This window comes from Theropithecus gelada, chromosome 4, assembly GCF_003255815.1.
Source record: "Theropithecus gelada isolate Dixy chromosome 4, Tgel_1.0, whole genome shotgun sequence".
In the NCBI taxonomy this organism is placed as follows: Eukaryota; Metazoa; Chordata; class Mammalia; order Primates; family Cercopithecidae; genus Theropithecus; species Theropithecus gelada.
Genome location: NC_037671.1, coordinates 82099778 through 82124368, shown reverse-complemented (window position 1 = coordinate 82124368; position 24591 = coordinate 82099778). Strand labels below are relative to the sequence as shown.

Sequence of the window (24591 nt, the reverse complement as noted above, 5' to 3'; positions counted from 1 at the left end):
TCCCGGGCTCAAGCAGTTCTTCCTCAGCCTCCTGAGTAGCTGGGATTACAGGTGCCCACTACCACACCTTGCTAATTTTTATATTTTTAGTAGAGATGGAGTTTTACTGTGTTGGCCAGGCTGGTTTTGAATTCCTGACAGTGAGGTCAGGAGTGCATTTGTTTTTTTATTAAGAGACAAGGTCTTGCTGTGTTGCCCAGGCTGGAGTGCACTGGATGTTCACAGGCATTATCACAGCACGCTGCAGCCTCAAACTCCTAGCTTCAAGTAATCATCCCATCTCAGCCTCCTGAGTAGCTGGGACTGTAGGTGTGTGCCACCACACCTGGCAGTTGTATACCCACATGACTGACCTATCACAGAAGGCCAGGTGTGGAATTTTTCACTTGTGACGTTATTTTGGCCCTCAACATGTTTCAGATTAAGGATGTTCAACCTGTACTGTGATTGGTTTTCTAAGAAAAACATCCATTTCCAAGATTTGCTTGTGTTAAGTGGTTTCTTCCATTTGTTTCCCCATTTTGCAGGCAGCTGGTGATGCTATTTCTGACATGCTGGTGATTGAGGCAATCTTGGCTCTGAAGGGCTTGACTGTGCAACAGTGGGATGCTCTCTATACAGATCTTCCAAACAGACAACTTAAAGTTCAGGTGTGAGAGAAACTTTAAAATAACTTTTTTGAATATTAGCTAAGTAAAACCTATTATACCAATTCTATGTCTCACTGACAAATGTTTCCTATTTCATTCTATACATACACACATGATACACAGAAAATAAGGCCTTGTGGGCCGGGTGCAGTGGCTCATGCCTGAAATCCCAGCACTTTGGGACGCCAAGGTGGGCAGATCATGAGGTCAAGGGATTGAGACCAGCCTGGACAACATGGTGAAACCCTGTCTCTACTAAAAATACAAAAATTAGCTGGGCGTGATGGCGCACACCTGTAGTTCCAGCTACTCAGGAGGCTGAGGCAGGAGAATCACTTGAACCCGGGAGGTGGAGGTTGCAGTGAGCCGAGATCATGCCATTGTACTCCGGCCTGGCGACAGAGTGAGATGCTATCTCAAAAAAAAGAAGGTCTTATGATATCTAACGGTATTATCTTACAGCTGAAAAAAATTATAGAGTAACTAAGTTCATTTACTTAACATTCTATTGTTTGAGAAGTATTTGGTTTCCAACTTTATTATATATTAAATAATATGAATGACTGCATCACATTTTTAAAGAGATTTTATTATGGAGAATTAAAAACAGATATAAATGTAGAGAAACAACATAATGAACTTTGTGTACCCAGCTTCAGCAGATTTCAGTTATTGCCCTATACATTCTCCATACCCCCTCCCAATACTCTTTTGGGTATTTTATTTAGAGACGAGGTCTCACTGTGTTGCCCAGGCTGGTCTCGAACTCCTGAGCTTGACTGATCCTTTTCCCTTGGCCTCCCAAAGTGCTAGGATTACAGGTGTGAGCCACTGCGCCTGGCCCCAACATTATTTTGAAGCGAAACTCAGATCCCCTGTCTTTTTTTTTTTTTTTTTTGAGACAGAGTCTGGCTCTGTCGCCCAGGCTGGAGTGCAGTGGCCGGATCTCAGCTCACTGCAAGCTCCGCCTCCTGGGTTTACGCCATTCTCCTGCCTCAGCCTCCCGAGTAGCTGGTACTACAGGTGCCCGCCACATCGTCCGGCTAGTTTTCTGTGTTTTTTTGAGTAGAGACGGGGTTTCAACGTGTTAGCCAGGATGGTCTCGATCTCCTGACCTCGTGATCCGCCCATCTCGGCCTCCCAAAGTGCTGGGATTACAGGCTTGAGCCACCGCGCCCGGCCTCCCCTGTCATTTCAAGTGAAAGTACTTACTCTGCATTATGTTTAGTTCACAGAATACTTCCTGAGGGAGAGAATTCAGATAAATTGCTCACTGATTTCTGTACATGTTTATGTCAGTTTACACATTCACCAACAGAATCTGTGAAAGACAATTGGAGGTACTAAAAAATGGCTGTTGATTGTTCTGATTATTTTTGGCATATTTTAAGAGATTCTTATCGGCCTTCTTATATAATGGGCTACCACTTATCCTGTTTTTATGTGTGATATGGGACTTAAAGTCATGTCGTATTTACTGGCCATTATCTTAGTGGTAACTCTAAGCATTTGTGGAAATATTTTTTGTCAAAGGTAATTCTTTATAGATTGAAGAAAAAGAAGAGTTGTACAAATGTTGAAATTAATTACCCTGATCTGGGAGAAATAAGAAATTTTAATGTAATTTTATATTTAGTCTGGCACTTTTCGTAGAATTTATGTTTAACAGGTTAAGCTTCTGAAAGGAAGTGTAATATGTAACAAATATGAAATGCTTGCACTTAGGTTGCAGACAGGAGAGTTATTAGCACTACCAATGCCGAAAGACAAGCAGTTACACCCCCAGGATTACAGGAGGCAATCAATGACCTGGTGAAGAAGTACAAGCTTTCCCGAGCTTTTGTCCGGCCCTCTGGTACAGAAGATGTCGTCCGAGTATATGCAGAAGCAGACTCACAAGTAAGCTGGGATAGTTCTATTGAAAAAGAGCCTAATATTAGGTGATACAGAGGCAAACTATTTTAATAGTTTTTAGAATCTCACTATGATGATTAGGCTTTATTTTGTTGAGCCTTTTAGGTTCACATTAAGCTACAAAATTATTTTCACCAGCAGTAATTATAAAATTGAACAAAATTAGACCCACTCAGTTTATTTCCCCAAATATTTTTGACTTATTCTAGACTTCTGAAAGTATCATATTTTTAACCATGGCAGGAATAACTAATAAATACTTAGTTTATGCACTATAAGGTAGATGATCCTTTTCTTTTAAAAATATAATCTTGTGACATTATGAAAACAACCAGCTTTATAGTTCATTTCTAAGTCCACTGATAGCATTCTGAACTCTTGATTTGTTTTTCAAAATATTTCCTTTAAATGACAGCTTTACTTTGGTGCCTGTTTCCCTGATAGGGGTCAAGACCTGTGGTCTGGATTTTTATTATTTGGCCTCTTCACATACTCCTTAAAGTATCTGCAAAGCCACGGCAGACTAAGCGTGCTGAATAGGGAATCAGGAGGAGACATTTGGCAGCTTTCTTCCAGAAGCTTAAGCCATCTTAGAGTCTAATGAATATCCATGATGGATGAGGAGATGGCAACAGAGGCAGTAATACTTACTTACTGTTAGGCCAATTGTGGACTAAGGTTTTATTGAATTTTTTCAGTTTTGGAATGATAGCTATTTTTATAATCTGAATTGATTAAAAACTTACCTTTAGAAGAATTTCATCTGTTTTCCATTTATTTAAGGGCCTTGGAATTTGTTACTGAAAGATGAAAAAAGATTTTCATTGGAATTTGTTAGTGAAACAAAATCAAGAATCACCCCTCTCTTCCCCAGAATTCCAAGTAACATGGTCTTGCCCATGTTAGACACATGCTATGTCTTTCTCATCCAATCTCTTTTAATGTAATTTGCAGGAAAGTGCAGATCACCTTGCACATGAAGTGAGCTTGGCAGTATTTCAGCTGGCTGGAGGAATTGGAGAAAGACCCCAACCAGGTTTCTGAAGATAATTTTCATATTCTTGAGAAACTGGACTTTTTACAAGTCTTTACAAAACTGTCAATAATAATGGCCCTACTAAGAGATTTATAATCATAATGTTTACAATGCAGCGTACTGGATTGTCTCTAGATCTGATTGTTTTTCTTAAACACTACCAGAATAATTCTTTGTGAATAGGTAAGCCTTACACTTGTTAAAGAAATTTACCTCTAATTTCAGGCTCACTAATATAAAATACTGGGGCTTAAGTATACAAGTCAGTCACTAACTGTACAGTTTTATGTGGGGAACAATTCATGCAGACTACTGGAAAATTAAATCTTATTACCAACTCCTTGTGATATCTTTGCCATCACCATCACATGAGCAAGATGATGTTTTGCAGCATCCCCCATTGCTGATACAAATGGAGAGGGCAGAGAAGACTTTATACAACTAGTTTTTCCATTGCAGAGTTTTAAGAAAGATTGTTAGATGACTTACCTATATGACTAATCTATATGACTAATGCCATCAGGAACTCAGAGGTGTGAAGAGGGGGTTGTCCATCCCTCTTCCATACTGAGACTTATAAGGATGCATGGTCCAGCCTTCAGTTATTCTTCACTGCTCTTGGTGAAGGTATGTGGGAAAAAAACTAATTATAATACGTTTTCCAGCCTCCGATGGAGAAGGAACACCACACTGATACCAGAACATGGTTACTAAAGAAAAGAGAAAAATCCCCAACCAATCTTAATTAAACCAAGCCTGAAACCAATGGAAAAAAAAAATGGGTAGTGTATATTTTGCAGGTTTAAGACAACTCAGGACAATAAAAACAATGGACTTTACATGTGTGTATATATATAGCTCTCTTAGGCACCATAATCAGTATGAGCCAACAATATTTAAACTTGATTCAGGCCACATTCAGACATTTGCTCTTATATACAAATATTTAAATTAAATACAACCTGAAATGTGTTCTGTTACATACAAAAAAGGAAAAACTATACAATGCAGAGCAGTGTATGTGTTTTAAATAATTACATTTACATATAAGTTAAATGGAACCACCGGTGGTGCTCAAGTTTTTATCATCCCTTCCAGAAAATCTTTTTCTACCATCTCTTCTATTTTTTGCCTGGCTTTGCTGGAACATGGTTTGTGGTTCTCCAGTTTCATGTCCTTATTAGGGAAGACGTTTGAGTAGAGGATAGGACTCCCTGAGTGTCCTCCACATCGGCTTGTGACTTTGCTGTTGAAAACTTGACTGAGCACATTGAAGAACGGCAGGAGCTGCTCCATGCTGCGCACGGTGCAGATGGTGAGCAGCAATTGCCCTGGCTCCCAACCCAACGTTCTCCCTGAGTTGTCTTCCTCTGGATTTTTCTGCAGAAAACAAAAAGTGAACTGGTATTAACAGACAGTGTGGTTAGAAAAATTAAGAAGATATAAACATTGGCAGCTGGTCAAGAAATGAATACAAATGACATTACGTTTCTACTCCTGACCTGATCAAAACCCTTGGTGCTTCTGAGACCTTTTACTGCCATTTCTTAGTTTTATATGGAGCAGTCTTAACACTGTAGTAATAGTTCCCAACTAGAATGCACAGATAAGCTTAGTTAACAGAAATCGCTTTGAACAGGAATAGAGTCAAACATAAAAGTTTTATGTTGTGCTTTGTATTTACTCAAAAAGCTCCCAGGTTTCTGAACCCTCACTACTGTAACCAAGGACTAGGTCACAAAATGACTACAGAAAAAAGGAACAAAGTGCTCTATACATTTTATATCCCCTTTTATTATAAATAGTTAATTCCCTTTTATCTAGATAGCCTAAATTTGCCATGATGGTAGCAGTATCCAAAGTGAATAATTACTGTCAATACTGCATCACAGAGAAAGGAAGGTATCCCTCAGGAGAGACACTGCTCTCTCCTTCTGGGTTGTGCTAAACAACAGGGAGGAAAGCTGGACCTGGAGTCAAAGGAATTGGTTTAGTGTGCTGGCTCTGCCATACTTAACGACATCCTTGGGCAAGATACACAAAGGTTCCTCACTTATAAAATGGGACAATCTAAACTAACTTTTAGTAGAGAAGTCAAATGAGAAGGTATGTGAAAACTCTGCCAACTAAATATAAACACAAATAATTTGTGTATTAAGAGGGTAGTTTGAGAAGCCACCTGAATTACACAAACATAGCTACAGACATCATTCTGTCTAGAGAAAGATATGAGAGAACTGAGGTTGGTTGAACTTGGGCAGAATCACAGACACAATACCACACTAAATAAAGATAATGAAAATAAGCAATGAACTAGACAGAAGAAAGAAATCATGAAGACTTAGGAAGAAGAATTACAATCTGTCATATTAACAAATGGAGTTTGCCTTCTAAGATCAGATGTTGCTCAGAAACTTTCATTGTTTACCTAATAATTTAGTATCACTAGTTTCTTAGTGGGTCAAGCAGATACAAAATCCAGCTTATTTTCTTCTATGTGCTCTCAAGCTTGTTGCTTATTTTACAGTAAAATCCTGAAAAAGGAAATTAGGTTGGTGCAAACGTAATTGCGGTTTTTGCATTGTTGAAATTTGCAGTTTTATATTGGAATACATTCTTAAATAAATGTGGTTATGTTATACATCATTTTAAGCACATTTCTCACTTTTTTTTTGCTAATGACTTACTTGCTGTTTGTTTTAGACTGTGGAAATGATGTTAGACAAAAAATCAAATTTGAGTGATTTTCTGAGTTCAAAATAGGTTATAAAGCAGCAGAGACAACACACAACATCAATAATGCATTTGGTCCAGGAACTGCTGACGAACATACAGTGCCGAAACAGTGCTGTGATGGTTCAAGAAGTTTTGCAAAGGAGACTAGAGCCTTCAGGATGAGGAGTGCAGTGGCCAGCCATCGGAAATTGATAATGATCAATTGAGAGCATCATTGAAGCTAATCCTCTTACAACTGTAAGAGTTGCCCAAGAACTCAACGTTGACCATTTTATGGTCGTTCGGCATTTGAAGCAAATTGGAAAAGTGAAAAAGCTCAAGAAATGGGTGCCTCATGAGCTGAGTGAAAAAAATACTAAAAATCGTCGTTTTGAAGTGTCATCTTCTTTATTCTATGCAACAATAATGAACCATTTCTCGATCGGATTGTGACGTGTGCCAAAAGGTGGATTTTATACGAAAACAGGCGATGACCAGCACAGTGGCTGGACTGAGAAGCAACTCCAAAGCACTTCCCAAAGCCAAACTTGCACCAAAAAATGGTCATCGTCATTGTTTGGTGGTCTGCTGCCAGTCTGATCCACTACAGCTTTCTGAATCCATGTGAAACCATTACATCTGATAAGTATGCTCAGCAAATCAATGAGATGCCCCAAAAACTGCAATGCCTGCAGCCGGCATTGGCCACCAGAAAGGGTCCAATTCTTTTCCATCACAACAGTGGACCGCACGTCGCACAACCAACGCTTCAAAAGTTGAACTAATTGGGCTATGAAGTTTTGCCTCATCTGCCATATTCACCTGACCTCTTGCCAACCAACTACCACTTCTTTAGGCATCTCAGCAACGTTTTGCAGGGAAACTGCTTCCACAACTAGCAGGATGCAGAAAATGCTTTCCAAGAGTTCATCAAATTTGGAAGCATGGGTTGTTATGCTACAGGAATAAACAAACATTTCTCATTGGCAAAAATGTGTTGATTGTAATGGTTCCTATATTGTTTTAATAAAGATTTGTTTGAACCTAGTTATAATGATTTAAAATTCATGGTCCCAAACCGCAATTACTTTTGCACCAAACTAAAAATATATGTTAAAATGGAAGAGTCCAGGAGCAAACCAAGAAAAGATCACCTACTTCTTCATCATCTCTGGTCAAAAACCAAAAAACTTAACAGCTATCACTTAAGTTTGCTTCCTAGCAATTATTTAGGTTCCAGTCTAGATTATAGGATATATAAAACTATCTTTCTTTCTTTCTTAACTATGACACTGGCACCAATGAGAGTCCTGTGACTGACTTTCACATTTCCACCATTACTCAATTACTGGTACCATACCACCTCTAATCCCCTAAATCAAACTGCAATTCAGCAATAAAAGGCATACAGAGATGACTTTGTCATGAAGGGAAATGAATACCCTTGCACCCTCTATATAGCAAACTTCCAAATGTAAGAGAACTATGGGGTAACCTTTTGTTTATATTCCTACCAAGATGAGCCTTTAAGAGAAGGACTTATTACGCTCTTGACCGAGAAGAATACACTTGATTCAGAGTTTCTGATGCTCTTAATGAGAACTATCTGTGTCTCAATATTAAATAAAGTCAAACATTTCCATACAAATGATTTCTCCTTTGACTTCACCAGTCTACGCTTGAAAAAGACTTCCTTCCTGTTTACCTCTCTTGTACTTGTTGACATTCAGACCTGGGTTTGTGTCTCAATATTTGGCAACTTTTCCTGCCATATCATAAGCATGAAACAGCCACCCTCACCTGATTCTTGGCCATCTCCAATCCCTCCAAAATCACTGTCTTAAAGTCCTCCTCCTTGTCCTGTGGAAGGAAAGAGGAGAACTCACAGCCTTTGTTCCAGTGAAAAGTATGCTTGGCCATGAAGACCTTGTTTAAGGTGATTTGGACGGGAAGATGCCTTTCAATCAAAATAGTTTTATTCTGTGGGACAAGTTTTGGGCAAAAGACTGTCATATTTATTATTTAAAGGAGGGGGGGTCTTATAAAAATTCTCATTACAATGAAATGCAGGCATAACAGAAAAGGACATGTGCCTGGGGTCATATTTGCTTCTGGATTTGTCATGATTACTTGCCCAAACTCTGAGATATCAAAGTGAAAAGTACCGAAGTCCTATCCTGAACTCAGGACCCAGCTTACATCCTCATCTCTGTCCTTTTATTAAGCTCCTACAGAAGCAACTAGGAATTTAAGTCAAGTTTCTCATGTAAATTCCTTCCAGCAAAATCTCTTTAATCACTTTCTTCATTCCATTTCTGTAGTTAACGGAATTCAGTTTAAGAGCTGCTGCCTGATTAGGAGGACTCCAGAAGACTGGAAAATTTCTGAGCACTCAAAGCACACACTGCATACTAGATCTCACCAAATAACCTAGCTGACTCCCAAATTGTACAATTTGATTTTGAAATTTGTTGAATGTAAAAGAAAATTTGACAAAAGGTTAATAACAAAGGCCCAATGGCGAGCATACCAGTTTCACTGCTGGTAGGTTCTTGGGCAAAGATCTGTAATAAATTAGCATGATGCATACTGAAAGATAAAAAGTATATAAGACACAATATTTTACACATTTTATTTTCCTACACTTTTTAATGGTATAATATGTTTTAAGTAAATTCCCACTTTTCCCCTTAAATAATTTCTCTAAGAAGATGCTTTATATTAATGAGTCAGAGCCAGTTTAATTTTGAGCACTGTTTTAAAAACTGCAGGTTGGGGGGGTCTGGCAATCTGTACTTAGCATCATCACTGTGAACTACAAAAAGGAAAATATCTCACATGTTAAGGGCAAGAACTGTTTTGTGAAACTTTAGATTCGGTTATATAGCTGTATTCGATCAGGATAAGGAATGCATTTCTGAATGTAGGTTATAATCAGAAAGTGAAAAATACTTAGAAAATGAATTTTAGCATATATATTTTATTTCATACAGATAAACAGAATGAATGCTAATGATTATTTCCTTTATTCTGACCGAGGTTCTAGCTTGATTTCAATGAAATCTGACTCATATTTTACAAATTTAAAATGTATAATCTTCTTACCCATTGATTAGTTCTGTTGAAACAACTCTGACACGTTCTAAAAATCCCTCTTGTATTGCATTTTTCTCAATCAACTCATACTTTTGTTTCTCATCATGGCGTTAAGATGAACATTGTATTACATTCTCAAGTTTTTGACATGAAGATTGTTCAGGACTACAGTCTTAAGTACTCACATGTATGGTTCCAAGGTGTTTCTTTTTTGAGGGGAAAATATTTTAAGGTAGATGTTATTAATGTACAAAAGCCTTCCTTTTTCTTCTCTTCAAAAAAAAGAATAACCGCATATTCCTTTAAAATACTGCAGTATGTTTTCTAATGTCTGGAAATATGAGGCTTACAGACATTAATTCTTAAAACCAGGGATTTGTTTTCAAAATAGCTCAACTTGATAACGTTCTCAGTTTCCCAGGAAGTATTTAATAAATACCTGACTAATGCAACATGTAGTGATGTAAAACAAAACAATCACAAAAGAATGCGATACCTTTGCTCTTTTCCGAAGAAGTTTTGCTAGTCGTACCACGTAAGGTTTAAATTCTCGTTGATGTATACCCTGCCTTCTGACTTCCAAACCTGAATCATCTGAGGCTTCTGGAATAAAGGCCCATCGGTACCTATGTATAGAATAATGACATCAGCATCAGTAAGACAGACTTTGTGCCATCTAAGATTAGATGGCATAATGCAGTAGAAAGATCATGACCCCACTGCTTATAAAAATTCAAATGCCAGATGTGCCACTTGTAGCCTGGTCACTTTGGGTATGTTTCTTAACCTCTCTGAGCCTTCATCAGTAAATAAAGATACTACTACCTCATAAGGTTGTAAGGAATAAATACGAAACTTGTAGTCATCATTACTTTTTTCATGAGCACAAAGCAAGTACTCAACAAATGTTTGTTTCCTTATTAGCGAATAGGCAAAATGTTCTTAAAAGGAACATGTTTTCATTTAGCTTATCTCTGTACTGTAACATAACAGTGTGGCAAAGACTTGATTTTTCAACATATTTTTCAACTAGGTCAAATGTTCCCTAGTTGCACAGTAAAGGAATAAAAAACTGAACGAATTTAAGAAAAGTAGGGCTTTCTTTGCACTTCTCTTGAATTTTTATAATTTTGTCTTTCATAAGTAATATCCGACCATGGGAAAAATTCAAACCGTATAAATGGGCATACCAAAGAAAGGTAGTCTCCCCTCCCTGCATAGGATCCATCAATGTTGTCAGCTTCGTAAGTCCTTCCCGAGAGTTTATGCCCAAAAGAGTACATATTTACACAACCCTCTCCTTTAAAAAAACATGATCGCTGCCTGTTTTGATTTAATTATACATGTAGGATATATATATTTGATATTAATTTCATATCTTGGAGGTAATTCTGCATCATATAAAACTTCATTCTTTTTAACAGCAACATAGTAGTACACCAAAGCCAATGTCCTAGATTGTCCAATTTCTTGCACTTACAAAGTACCACGATGGATACCCTTATGTAATGCTTATTTATTTTTGTGCACATCTGAGAATATAGAGGCAGGATAAATCCTCAGATGTAGCAGAATTATAGGCTTAAAGAGAATATATATTTTAAATTTTGGTAAATATAATCTCTGAACAATTGGACAATATCAGTGTATACTTCCAACAAGAATAAGAATGCTTCTGTTACTAAAAGTAAAAGGAAAGCAACTTTCAGATCTTTACCATTCTGATGGTTATCCATAATTTTAATTGGAAACTCAGGAGAACAACTGAGCAGCTTTTCCTATGTTTAGAAACCATCCTATAAATTATTAACTGTGTTGCTCATTGGCCCATTTTTCTACCAGATTATTTTTATATATTACGCATTTTAGACTTTTGTCATATACACTGAAAATATCTTTTGCCAATTCATTGCTATCTCTCAAACTTTATAGTTACATGGATACTTTTAAATTTATATATAGGAAACTTATGAAATACTTTGAACTTTCCAAATATGGATCATGGTAAGATATTACTCTTTCAAGATAATTATGAAAATCTTCACATTTTCTACTTTAAAGATTTTTATTTTTAGAAAGATACAAGGTTTTAAAAAAACTAACTAATATAATGGCATGTTTCCTTCCCTTTTGTAGTAACATCTTGACAAGTAAAGAGATAAACTTATTTTGGTTCTTGTCATGGAAGATAAAGAGTCAGTATCATGAGCATACTATTTAATGTCCCTCCAAAAGCACCTGAGAATAGTTATCACTTTTGTGAAGGTAAGTGTCTTGGTTAATATTGGCCACTTTCCTACCATTCTGTTTAGTATTCTTTTCTGGAATTCCTTAGGAGTAACATCTGTGTAACAGATACCCAACAACTGAAATTCATCAAAAAGTAGATATATATGGTTTTCAAGTAGAAGAGAAAATTAAAGGAACTAGAATGACTCTAAAAAAGTAATCTCTAGTTCTTATCATTAAATTTAATGAAAAGTAAGCTTGTAAAATAGCAAATTTTGGAGCATGTCCAAATAAAAAACAGAAAAAGCTCAGTAGCATACTCTTTATCCTATTATTTCCATTCCAGAAGAAAAATAAGACACAATATTATAAATTAATACGTTTTTGATCTCGTGGATAAATTCTCATACTACCTTAACTACATTTTGATAATGTTACATAGATTACCCATTATTTTTAAAATTTATATATGAAAAACCATAATTAAATAAATATTTTTGCCACTTAAGAAGGCATTGTGAGCATTAACTTTTATCAACTTTTCCCCTATTTCTTTCAGTTCAATTCATTATCATCTAAGATAAAACTGCCTCCTTCATTCTAGTCTTGCCCATCTCCAGTCCATTCTCCACACTACACAGCCAAAATAACCGTTCTAAAATTCAAGCCTAATAACATCACTTCTTTCCCAGCAATACTGATCTCTCCACACTTCAGACGTATCACGTCTGCAGCTGCCTCTATCTTCCTTCACTCTCCCAGCTGTCATTCTTCACCACCTCAGGTTAAGACTCCCCTGAGGGCCTTCTCTGACCTTCAGAGCTAGTAGGGATCTCTGCTATGTGGCCTCAGTGTGTCTTGTACATGAGCTACCATAGTATCAGTATGTCTCCTTCCCTGGACTTGAAGCATGTGAGTTATGTACCCCATTGTCTCACATCTGGAGGTACTCAATCTGTTGACTGAATAGTCTGTTAATATATCCACATTGACCATTTACTTCCAATAACTGTGCTGTGCCAAAATAATTACATTTTAGTAAAAATTATGAATACTTCAACTTACACAAACATCTTTTTAATTAGTCATAGATGTCAGTGACCAAAGCAAATGCACTTTCAAAAATATCCATTTAATATCCTTGCTTTTACTTACATCTGAAACTGAGGAAGGTTTTCAGAGGGCAATGCGAGAGCCAAATCCAAAAATTTGCAAGCAGAGAGATAGAGGTTTAACCACCGCTGGCTGTTATATGAAGTAGAGAAGCCATTACCTCCTGTGTACGTTGTCTCCAGACCAGCCACAGAGGGCCCTGAAGTCCTGTAAGCAGGAGACAGACTGTCAGCAGCTGGACCCATTTACTCACAGGAATTCCTAGAAAGATCTAAAAGTGCCAGCCAATATTTTTCATAATCATCCTGAGATAAATGTGCCAGTAATTGCTAAGCAAGGTCATGATGAAATGTCACCATTTTCAAATCAAAAATTTACTTTTCTTCTTTAAGAATGTAAAAACAGTACATAGACTGGGTGCAGTGGCTTATGCCTGTAATCCCAGCATTTTGGGACGCCAAGGCGGGTGGAACGTTTTGAGCCGAGGAGTTTGAGACCAGCCTGGGCAACATGATGAAACCCTGTCTCTACAAAAAATAAAAAAACAAACAAACAAACAAAACCCCCCCCAAAAAAACCCTAGCCAGGCATGGTGGCACACACCTGTGGTCTCAGCTGCTCGGGAGGCTGAGGTGGGAGAATCACCTCAGCCTGGGAGGTCAAGGCTGCAATGAGCCAGGATCACACCACTGCATTCCAGCCTGGGTGAAAAGAGTGAGGCCCTGTCTAAAAAAAAAGTAGTACATAACTTGTATTACATTCAAGAAATATAAAAACTGTAAAAGCAAGAAACTTCTTTACTCAGTTTCTGCAAAGATGAGAAAGTTCTCTATAATAATAAACAGTTATTAGTACAGGAGATCCTTTTTATAAATCTACTACTGAAGAAGAAAATATATTCAAGAAACTTGGTCTTAAAGGAACTTTTCAATTTACAAATTTGTGTAAATAAAAGATTATATTTAGTCATACATTAATAAACTGGCTCTATTAAAAAGAGTAAAAGTACATTAAATTGGGACCATCTGGAAGATCTGCACATATGGATAGCCTGGTTCCAGGTTACCTACCATAACAGAGTTGGCTATATATTGCAATATTTCAGAGACCAGATCTGACTTACCAAAACCAGCCTGACTCATGCAGCTGAAACAATACTGTACTGCTTTAAATTAAATTTGTGTCTAGAGGCCCAAGGCAATGAATGCTGATGGCTTAATCCAATCTAAAGTGCTTAAGGAATAAGTGAAATTACATTATATCCAAATGTAATCAATTACATAATAATATATAAGTATTCAAAAAAATACTATCTATATTATCCTAGATGCTGAGTAATATTCTGAATAATTTCAGGATATTAAAAAATGGACAAGAATATATTTAAATTACATATTACCGTGAAATATCTTCATCAGCAGTGAGTTCCTGCTCCATCAGTAAAAATACTTGTACCTGAAAATGGTGAAATAAGTGAAATAAATGTTAAATGTTTAAACTGGATATTTAATCCTTTCAAGTTATCTTTAAGTTGTATTTTCATTAACACAAAAATTTTAGAATACGTTTTCAGAATCTTTTAAATTATAGTTAGTTTCTGAAGGTAAAACTGCAAATTTAGCCACATAGAGCTAAATCTTGGTGAAATTGCTTGCTAATCATTTGGTGAAATCCAGTGAGATGAAGGCGAGCTTTTGTTTTTAGTGATTATGGAACAGAGTTACAGTTATTAAAAAAGGAAAAATAGGCCAGGTGTGGTGGCTCATGCCTGTAATCCCAGCACTTTGGGAGGCTGTGGTGGGCAGATCACAAGGTCAGGAGATCAAGACCATCCTGGCTAACACTCTGAAACCCCATCTCTACTAAAAATACAAAACAAAATTAGCTGGGCATGGTGGCAGGCACCTGTAGTCCCACCTACTTGGGAGGCTGAGGCAGGAGAATGGCCTGAACCCAGGAGGCGGAGCTTGCAGTGACCTGAGATCGCGCCACTGCACTCCAGCCTGGGCGACAGAGCGAGACTCCATCTCAAAAAAAAAAAAAAAAGGAAAAATAAAAGAAATATTAAAGCAATTATATTTGCAGGGAAACTATAAAGCTAGATTTACAGAGAGATAGATTCCTTTTCCTTTCTTTACCCATTCCTCTTTCCTAACTCCCCAAATCATTCTGATGAGGATGAGGATGAGGATGACTGGGTATGGTTTGAGGAGGGGAACAGAAGGGTATAGGTGGGACCTGAGAAGGTTTTACTGTTTGATAGGTTACAAAATCTCTGTGAAAGTCTCTCTGAAGCAAGTTTAACTGGGGTAGGTGCTGCACTTCAAGAGTGAGTATATGTAATATGTCAGAGCAGTTAAATCCAGCTCGGCCATCTCGATCACTAGAGGTATTGCTACAGCTATTGTAAATAGGTCCAGCTGCTATTGTCAGGACGGTAGGCCTTGACAGAGTTAAAAATGTAGTGTAGTACAGACTAAACACTAAACCAGATCCAAGAAAGTAATCATTCACAAGGAGCTGGCCATCCATCTGTGTTGCCTATTTGTAAATTTAAGCTGTATGGAAATGGAATCTGACTTGTTTTACTATTTTCAACTGTAAAAAAGTATCAGTAACTGGTTTACCTACAGCTCAATTCTCTCCCAATATTTGTTGTGTCTAGTAAGCACATGGAAACTAATCACTGTTTTATCATTTAGATTTATAACCTGACTGAATTAAAATTAACTCACAAGTTCTGTAATCATGGTAGGCCAGAGTGAGGTAAGATGTTGGGGAGACATTCTTAAAAGTAATACTCTGAAAAACAGGAACACTTGAGAATGGAGAGTTGGCACCTGTGGCAAACGAAGACTCTCAACCAATCTCTCTGAAAGAAATGCAAAGCGTTTTCAGTAACTAAATAATCTTTATCACATAAAACTTTCTATATCATCTGGTCCAGTACTCTCAAACTATCTGTAGTAAAGGATAAACTTAAACAAAATTCCAAACTGTTGGAGATATTTTCATAAAATAATGAATAAGAAAACTCCAATTTAACAAAGATACATAGAATACAAATGTCATTTTCTTATTAAGCAGATTCTGTCAAATAGCAAATCAAAGTTTAAAATGTTTACTCTAAATTTTTGTACTTATGGATGGGATAACAGACTGGTTACTGGTTCATGGACCATACTTTCAGTAGCACTGATCTAGTCAAACAAAAAAAAAAAATTATAGGGACAAATAGTGTACATTTTGTATATCTGAAATTAGGAATCATTTGTCTTCTGGGAGAAAAGAAAATTCTCCCTAGAGAGTGACAACTATCATGTTCCCATGTTGGCTCCTGAGGCTAGAGGCTTTAGAGTACGCTGACTCGAGCAGCAAATAATTCTGTTCTGGATAAATCCCCATTGTGGAGCTATTTGATGGTACAGGGTGATGATGTGTGTACTGATAACCTTCTGGACACAGAAGGTCACCAAACCCGCTTAATGAAGTTACCAAAAATATTACATAATCCCCCTTGCAGTTCCCAAATTACAGATCTCCAGGTATTACTTCTAGCCACAATTTCCTGGCTTTACCTTGTATTTTGGTCTTCTCAGAGTACACAAATTCTTGTCGACAAGGAGAACATGCTAACATGCCTGCCTGCAGCAAAATCATCTTATACCTCATCTTCAAACATGAATTCCTAAGAAATTTGAACTAAACAATAAAATAGAGACCACATTTAGGCAAGTCCTACAACTCAGTGATGATTTCTTTTAGATGCTGGCATTGATAATTTTCGTTGTTTCAGTAGAAAAATTTCTAATTCCCAATTGATCTACACTTGATATATTTTACCCAACTTAGAATTTAGAGAAGTATTTTCTAAGGAACCAAAATCCTATAGTTAGAGAAGATAAAGGGTTTTTCATTTTTTACCTTGTATATCTGGAAGATATTTCTGGTACTGGTCAATTTCACTGCTAAAAATAGCAAATGCTAATCTTTTAAGAAGCATGGCTCTCTGTTCTAGCTCCACATCACGGTTTGCAAAGAGATTAAGTGAACTGCTTTGAGCCACTGCTACGCGTGCTGAAAAAGCAAGTGAAAGAGACTGTGACACTGTCATTTGAAGAAAGATTATTCTGTTGTTTTAAAAATAGCTATATGCTCTATGACATCCAAAACTGAGAGGAGCTTGGGGTACAAAACTTGATGCCCCTCTCTGGGGCAGACAGGCTGGCAAACAGATCCAGCATACGTAAGCCAGAGGACCAAAATGGTAGGAGTTTTGATGGAGAGGGGAAAATTTAGAACTGCAGGTTTTAGAAGGTAAAACCACTAATAATACCATTTATATAAAACCCTGAGGAAACCCTTTAATATTTGAGGCCATCTGCTTAAATCCTTCTTGTTACTTTAAAAATACTTTCTGGTATAGCCTTGCCTACGTACCTCTCCTTCCTCAAGTCATTACTCACCCTCGACTCATTCTGCTGTAGCCACATTGTCTTGTTTGTCATTCCCACAATGCACCCAGTGTGCTTGCATCCCAAGACTTTTGCAATTTATTTGTATTTTTCTTCGAGATGGTATCTTGCTCTGTCACCCAGGCTGAAGTGCAGTGGGCACAATCATGGCTCACTGCAGCCTCAACCATCTGGGCTCAAGCAATCCTCCTGCCTCCTGCGTAGCTGAGACTACAGGTACATCCCACATTTGGCCAATTAAAAATTTTTTTTTGTAGAGCTGGGGTCTCGCTATTTTGTCCAGGTTGGTCTCAAACTCCTGGCCTCAAACAATTCTACTGCCTTGGCCTGTCAAAGTGCTAGGATTACAGGTGTGAGCCACTGCACCCAGCCAACCTTTGTAATTTTTGTTCCCTATTCCTGCAATATTTTGACCCTAGGCCTTCTCATGGTTGGCTTCTTTAGTTTCACCTTGTATATGAGCTGTTTAGCTGTTATTTAAAATCCATCACACATTGCCCTATTTTATTTCCTTCACAACTTTTAAAATTTGATTAAGGTTAGTGCAATGAGGGGCCCACTGTTGTCTTTTAATAAACATTTGTTGAATGGATTAATCTGAACCTTAAAACAATCCTATGAAGATAAAACAGATATTCTGCCCTTTTTCCAAATAAGAAAACTGTAGCTTTGGCTAAAGAATTTGTTAAAAAATACTACAGAATCATACAGTGTCACTGCTATTTAAGTTTGATAACTTTCAAACGTTTTTTAAAACTCTTTTTTTCAGATGAAATTCTAAATGGAATCCTAAACTATAAAACCAATCAAGATAAGAGTAGAAAGAGGGGGTGTGGGGTGATTCTGCCCTTCTTGGCACCTTTCTTCCTTCAGATGAAATAAACAGAGCCCCAGATATTTAAAGTGACTTGTCTGATAAGGTGGATTCAACTGCCTGCCTTTTTCACTTCACCATCTGTCAGTTTCTCATTCACTGAATAATTATTTATTGAGTGCTATTATGTGCTGGGTATGATGCTGTGTGATGAGGAAATAATTAGACATGGCCCCTTCCTTCCACTAGTAGCTGCAAAAGGACAAATAGTTTTACTTATTATTTATCACTTAAGTTGTCCTCTGTAAATTTTAAGATTATATTCCCATGGCATATAGAAAGTAGTGTGCTTTCTCTAGAGCATATATCCCCACCGACCCTTGACAGAGAGCTCATTCAGTAGTCTCCTAGTCTCCAGAAAAGAGTAAAAGTAAACAGAAAGAAGCAATCATGTACAGGAAAGAACTTGGATTGTCATCCCATAATACTCACTCATCAAATCTCTAAATGTTGTTTTATCATGTGTCATCAGATTGTCCATAATTGCTCTCCAACTGAAAGAGATAAGGATTACATGTAATTAAGATTATGTTGTTACTGTTAAAGAACAGTATTCTAACTTTCCAGGGGAGTAGCTGATGTCAACAGACTGTGAGGTGCATTATCATACTGAATACAAACAAGAGGACAACTTACTGATTAACACAAGAGGCATCCATCTGAAAGAAACTGGGATCCATAAAGAGGTCAAAAGCTTCTTTTTTCCAAGCTCTCCTTGTGTACTGATACCCACTAAGACTGCTGAGCAGCTGGACACAAGCTCGATAACTAGGGGCATTATGTGCACTACAAGGAAGAAAAACCACCTTAACCTATATGTCCTAACTTTAATCATCCTATCAAGTTATACATAAATGTTCACATTTGCCTAAGACAGTGACATGAAGATATGAAATAAAAAGCACCATAAGAAAAATATTATATGCATTTTAAAAAAATAATTATAATTCAAGGTAAAAATGTCATTTTGTAATAATTCTAGAAATGGCAATAAGGAACAGAACTTGTTTCTAGCAGGCGATGAATTAATTAAAAAAACTATTTAAATAATAATAGTACCTGTGATTTCTGAGGTAGGGCACAACATAATGCATAATATTTACAAGTAAAGGAATAACCCGCTCCTTTTCATCACTATAGAAAACCATATCCAAAAGATGAGCCAAAACCTATAAAAACAAAAAATGAAGAGTAACATATGAGGTGAAACTGATGTCATCCCAAGGTACTGATTTTCAGTTTGTTAGAAAACCTAGACTACCTAAAATTAGAAAAATCTAAAATTAAATCTTCCTGAATCATTTTTATGTTAATAAGTTTTTCCACCATCTGGTTTTTTGTACATTGTTACTATAGGATATAAATATGGGCAAATCTTGCCATTTCCAACTGAGATAGGGAAGTACAAAAAAGAAAAGAGTTCAAGAACCTTCTGTGACAGTGAGTAAACAGTGAATTTAGTACTAGAAACCACAGTATTCTTTTATCCCTAACAGCTAAAATGTAGTTTAGAAAAAAAAAACAAACAATTTAACTGGACTGTTGAAATTCCAAAACTGTCAATCAACAGCTATTTGGCCATAGTCTTATTGTTCGGATCTTGTAAAGGTCACTATCCACATCTGCAAAGAGGAAACAAAATGGCACGTGTATAATAGGATATAAAAAAGAGCCTGTCAGACAATGTACATAGAAATGTTTGGTAAATTGTAAAATACATTATAGTGGCAGGCTTTAGATCACCTTCACTTCTCCCCATGTTGGGCGCGGTGGCTCATGCCTGTAACCTCAGCACTTTGGGAAGCCGAGGTGGGCAGATTACCTGAGGTCAGGAGTTCGAGGCCAGCCTGGCCAACTTGGTGAAACCCTGTCTCTCTTAAAAATACAAAAATTAGCTGGGTGTGGTAGTGCACACCCATAGTCTCAACTACTTAGGAGGCTGAGGGAGGAGAATAGCTTCAGCCCGGGAGGTGGAGGTTGCAGTGAGCCGAGATCACACCACTTGACTCCAGCCTGGGCAACAAGAGTGAAACTTCATCTCAAAAAAAAAAAAAGGACATGGAGAAGGGGAGCAATATCTAAATTTATCACTAACGTTTGGCAAACTAAATAATCCAAATACATAAAAGGCCAAAACTTTGTATTTGTTAATTCTATATAGTGATTTCTAGAAGCACAAAATAGTTTCTCAAATTATAAATTTCTCTATAAAAATTACTTGCTAATTTTTAATAATGAAACAGTCTACTTGAGAGTTCATGTGAAAAAGCTTAATATTTACCTCAGAGAGTAATGTCAATGCATGGACACTATATACAGAAGGAGTTATGTTTGCAGTTTCCATTGCAGGTGATAACATATCTATAAGAGAAAATTAAAGATATGGCTAGTTCCCACTGAAAACAAAGTTTATATGTGTATATGTGTGTGTATGTGTGTGTATATACATGTATATATGTACGTGTATATATAATTCCCACTGAAAAAAAGTTATTTGTTATACACGAGAAAAGGGATAAATTTGTGGTACTTATAGTGCTAGGCAAAATGATTTCTTAGTAAATATATGCCTGCTTACAGATAATAAACCTAAATGAATACCTTCAACATCAGATTCCAAATTGGTTCCATCTACCATTATTTTGGGAGAAGGCTTAACTTCAAGATTTCGTCGCAGCCACGTTGTTTGTTCCAGAGAAGAACCAGCAATTACACCAATTGCATCCACTATTTTGTGAGTTACATCCTAAAAAATTAAGAACTACATATGTACACACGTGCACACTAGTTATGAACTTCTGTAGTTTATATTTCTGATCATAGATATTTTACAATAGACATTACTGATTCCCATAGAATGTTCAGAGTTGAAAGAAACTTCAGTTTATCTTATTTGACTCTCTCATTTTCAAATTGAGTGCACTGAGAAACACTTTTGACAATAGCTCTTAACTCAGACTGCCTTACCTGAAGGTCTCTTTGGTCTTTTTTATTTTCCAAACTAGGGTTTTTCATAATAAACTCATTCAGAACCCTAAAAGGGAAAAAGAGAAAACAGAAACGGGAAATATCAGTCTAAAAGAAACTAATGTGATCTAATTTCTCACCATGAGTTAAGTGGCTTAATGCTCTTGATTTCCATTTTAAATATTTAATATATGTATATATCCTATGACTCAACTGAAATTCATAAACATATTCATTAAAAGACGCTGTATAAGGATGCTCAAAGCAGTATTATTTGTAAGAGCCCCAAAGTGGAAGGAACCCAAATGTCCAGCAAGGGCAGAAAAGATAAATTGTGGAATGTGGCCAGGCATGGTGGTGCATGCCTGTAGTTCCAGCTACTTGGTAGGCTAAGGCAGGATAATTGCTTGAGGCCAAGGCTGCAGTGTGCTATGATCATGCTGTGAATAACCACTGCACTCTGGCCTGGGAAACCTGGCAAGATGGCAAGATCCCATATCAAAGAAAAAACAAATTGCAGAATGCTCAAACACTAAACAACAATGAAAATAAATTACAGATATTATAATTACATGAATGAATCTCATAAACATTATGTTGAACAAAAGAAGCCAGACACAAAATATTTATATATACTTATAGTTCAAAAACAAGGCGAAATCCATCTTTGGTGTTAGACTAGTGGTTACATTTGGGGAAAGAAAAGAATAGTAACTGGGAGAGGTGCAGAGGGACATACGGTGATTTGTTTCTTAAGTTTGTAATGATATAGTGGTATGCCTGCTTTTTACAAACTTTGCATTTGTAGAGTTGTGTACTATTTGTATATTTTTTCGATATGTGTTTTATATATAAACAGAAAAGTTTAAAAAATCCTAAATTGTAACCTAGAAACGATTTCTTACCATAACACATTAAAAATAGTCCATGAAGAAAAAAATTTCCATTTTCATTATTTGCTAAGAGTCTACTCAATATTCACTCTGACATGATTGTTTAAAAGATAAAATATATGCACAATTACTTCCAAACTAATATGTAAAATGAAACTAAAGAGCAACCCTCATCAACTTCTATTTTTTAATTAGGTAATTTTAGAGGATCAGTACAATGGTTGGCAAAAAGGTAAACTGACAAATTTTAAAAGGAAATTGAGTTTCTAGTATAACTGAAAATGTTCAACTTCCAACTTTTAGTTTTAACATTCAGAATATGCACATGTTAAAAAAGAAGAGGATCCTTCATTCTGAAAGGAAGAAAAAGCATGTGAGGAAACAGTAAAATATTGGAGGGGAACAGCTACAGATCATAACAAATGAACTTAATTTTTTGATGAAATTAGCCAGCAGGGTTATTTGGTGATGATTCCAACAACTGTACATCCATTCCCTCTCTGAACCTATGACAACTCCTGTGTAGCTGGGACTACAGGCACGTGTGACCACGCCTGGCTAATTTTTAAATGTTTTGTAGAGACAGGGTCTCCCTATGTTGCCTAGGCTGGTCTCGAACTCCCAGGCTCAAGCAATCCTCTTGCTTCAGCATCCCAAAGTGCTAGAATTGCAGGCATGGGCCACCGCACGTGGCTTCTTTCTTTCTTTTCATGATCGAATATCCTCAAAGAGGAATCAACACTTACTTTCCCACACTAAGCATTTGCTGTTAACACATCTGTGCTTCCACCTCTACAAACCCTCTCTCCTAAATCATCAGATCATTGGTGATTAGATAATCAGGATGCCTGTCCAGATTGTCAACAAACAGCCTTTTATTATTCCTCACCTTCCTTAACCTCTCTGAAGGTGTTAACCATGCCCTCTTAACCTCCCTTTGGTTCTGGAACAATTAAATGCCTGGTTTTCTTCTAACTTTTTGATACTTCCCTTTCTATCTCCTTTGCTGCCCTCTTCTCCTTCTTCATCCTGTTCTTTCAATCCCATCAATAGTTGAAACCATCCCCACACTTCCCACTTGAAACAGAATTCCTAGTCTAGCTTCTTTCCCCTCTGATCTAGCCTACTACTAACATGCCAATCGTGTCTCTCCTCAAAAACCTGCAACCTCTCCCACTCCCTTTCAAGACCATATTCTTTAAAATAAAATTCAAGATCCTGCCCCATCTAGCTCCCATCTCCCTTTTTCACCCAGCCTTATTTTCCACTATACCACTGCCTGTACCCTGCTCTATTACCAAACCAGACAATGTACTTTGCCCCAGAATACCCTTCCCCTTCCTGTTTCACAAAGGCTTTCTGTGCCCACCACCTCTATCCACTTATCAGGTATTTACTGGGGACCTATTAGGAATCAAGAATAATGGCAAGCAAAAAACTGAGACTGTCTATGACATCCCAGTACTTGCAGTCATGGGTGACTAACATTTATCAAATAATTATATAAATCATTAAGATAAAGCAGGAAACTCCAAGACACAGAGAGAAAAATTTTCCCAGCCTGTTTAGGTTTGGGGCCCAGCTCAGGTGTCCCTCCTCTATGAAGTTCCCCTTCAGCCATGCTACATCACCCCCCCCTCCCCTTTCCATCCCACACTCCCCACCACCACAGAACAGCTACTGTTGTAACAGTTTTATGTTAGTGTACTTACATTTTGTATATGTATAAACATAAGACTGTTTCCTCCTCTCACCCTGCCTCCCACTTTCTTTTTCTTAAACAGGCCTTATATATCTAGTTTTGCATCTCAAGAATACTATGAGAAGGTAGAGAGATCACTGTCACCTAAAACATCTGTTATTAATTCTTGGCAACTAGGACAATTAACATTATCCTTTTATTTGAAATAATATATTTAAGTGAAATTGCTTACCCAAGTATAAGAAACTGCCCTGGAGCTGGAAGACTCAGTTGTATAGAGTCTTTCAGAAGTATCAACAGTGACGCCCAGCTATCCACTAAATTGGGCACTGGAATTCTGCAAGATAATACAGTTTACACAAAAGCCACAATAAACTATGGTTTTCTAATAGTTTGTGGAACATTCTCGAAATTTTTATAGACAATGATAGAACAAAATTCCTAAAAACTTCATTTTTACTAACATTAATTAGTAAACCAACACAGTTAAAATATCAATACAATTTCTTCTTTTTTTTTAAAATAGAGATGGAATTTCACCATGTTGCCCAGGCTGGTCTCAAACTCCTGGGATCAAGCTTTAGTGTTGGGATTACGGGCGTGAACCACTGCATCTGGCCCCAGTGCAATTTTTCTTTTTCTTTTTTTTTTTTGAGATGGAGTCTTGCTCTGTTGCCCAGGCTGGAGTGCAGTGGTGTGATCTCAGCTCACTGCAGCCTCCACCTCCCCAGTTCAAGCAATTCGCTCCTGCCTCAGCCTCCTGAGTAGCTGGGACCACAGGCGTGCACCGCCACGCCCAGCTAATTTTTGTAGTTTTAGTAGAGATGGGGTTTCACCATGTTGGCCAGTATGGTCTTGATCTCCTGACTTTGTGATCCGTCCGCCTCGGCCTCCCAAAGTGCTGGGATTACAGGCGGGAGCCAACAC

At 37.2% G+C, this 24591-nt stretch overlaps 2 protein-coding genes across 4 annotated transcripts in view; one reads left to right on the top strand and one right to left on the bottom strand.

Moving 5' to 3' along the window:
- The window catches only part of PGM3 (phosphoglucomutase 3), a 29200-nt gene extending 21237 nt beyond the window's left edge, over window positions 1–7963 (top strand). Inside the window, exons 11-14 of one of the 2 annotated variants that reach the window (XM_025381661.1) lie at window positions 528–650; window positions 2376–2549; window positions 3519–3600; window positions 6364–6711. In XM_025381661.1, coding sequence (XP_025237446.1) covers window positions 528–650; window positions 2376–2549; window positions 3519–3600; window positions 6364–6542 — 558 coding nt within the window. In that variant the 3' untranslated portion in view covers window positions 6543–6711. Of the gene's footprint in view, window positions 1–527; window positions 651–2375; window positions 2554–3518 lie in introns of both variants that reach the window. The other variant, XM_025381662.1, reaches the window with a different exon arrangement.
- Window positions 4369–24591, bottom strand: part of DOP1A (DOP1 leucine zipper like protein A) — a 106415-nt gene continuing 86192 nt past the window's right edge. The window contains exons 27-40 of one of the 2 annotated variants that reach the window (XM_025381659.1): window positions 23897–24001; window positions 21070–21136; window positions 20704–20848; window positions 20384–20463; window positions 19162–19271; window positions 18739–18888; window positions 18535–18596; window positions 16678–16830; window positions 15489–15625; window positions 14153–14208; window positions 12796–12960; window positions 9908–10037; window positions 8116–8175; window positions 4369–4980 (exon numbers count right to left, since the gene is read on the bottom strand). In XM_025381659.1, the coding sequence (XP_025237444.1) occupies window positions 4675–4980; window positions 8116–8175; window positions 9908–10037; window positions 12796–12960; window positions 14153–14208; window positions 15489–15625; window positions 16678–16830; window positions 18535–18596; window positions 18739–18888; window positions 19162–19271; window positions 20384–20463; window positions 20704–20848; window positions 21070–21136; window positions 23897–24001 (1726 nt within the window). In that variant the 3' untranslated portion in view covers window positions 4369–4674. The remainder of the gene's footprint in view (window positions 4981–8115; window positions 8176–9907; window positions 10038–12795; window positions 12961–14152; window positions 14209–15488; window positions 15626–16677; window positions 16831–18534; window positions 18597–18738; window positions 18889–19161; window positions 19272–20383; window positions 20464–20703; window positions 20849–21069; window positions 21137–23896; window positions 24002–24591) is intronic. The other variant, XM_025381660.1, reaches the window with a different exon arrangement.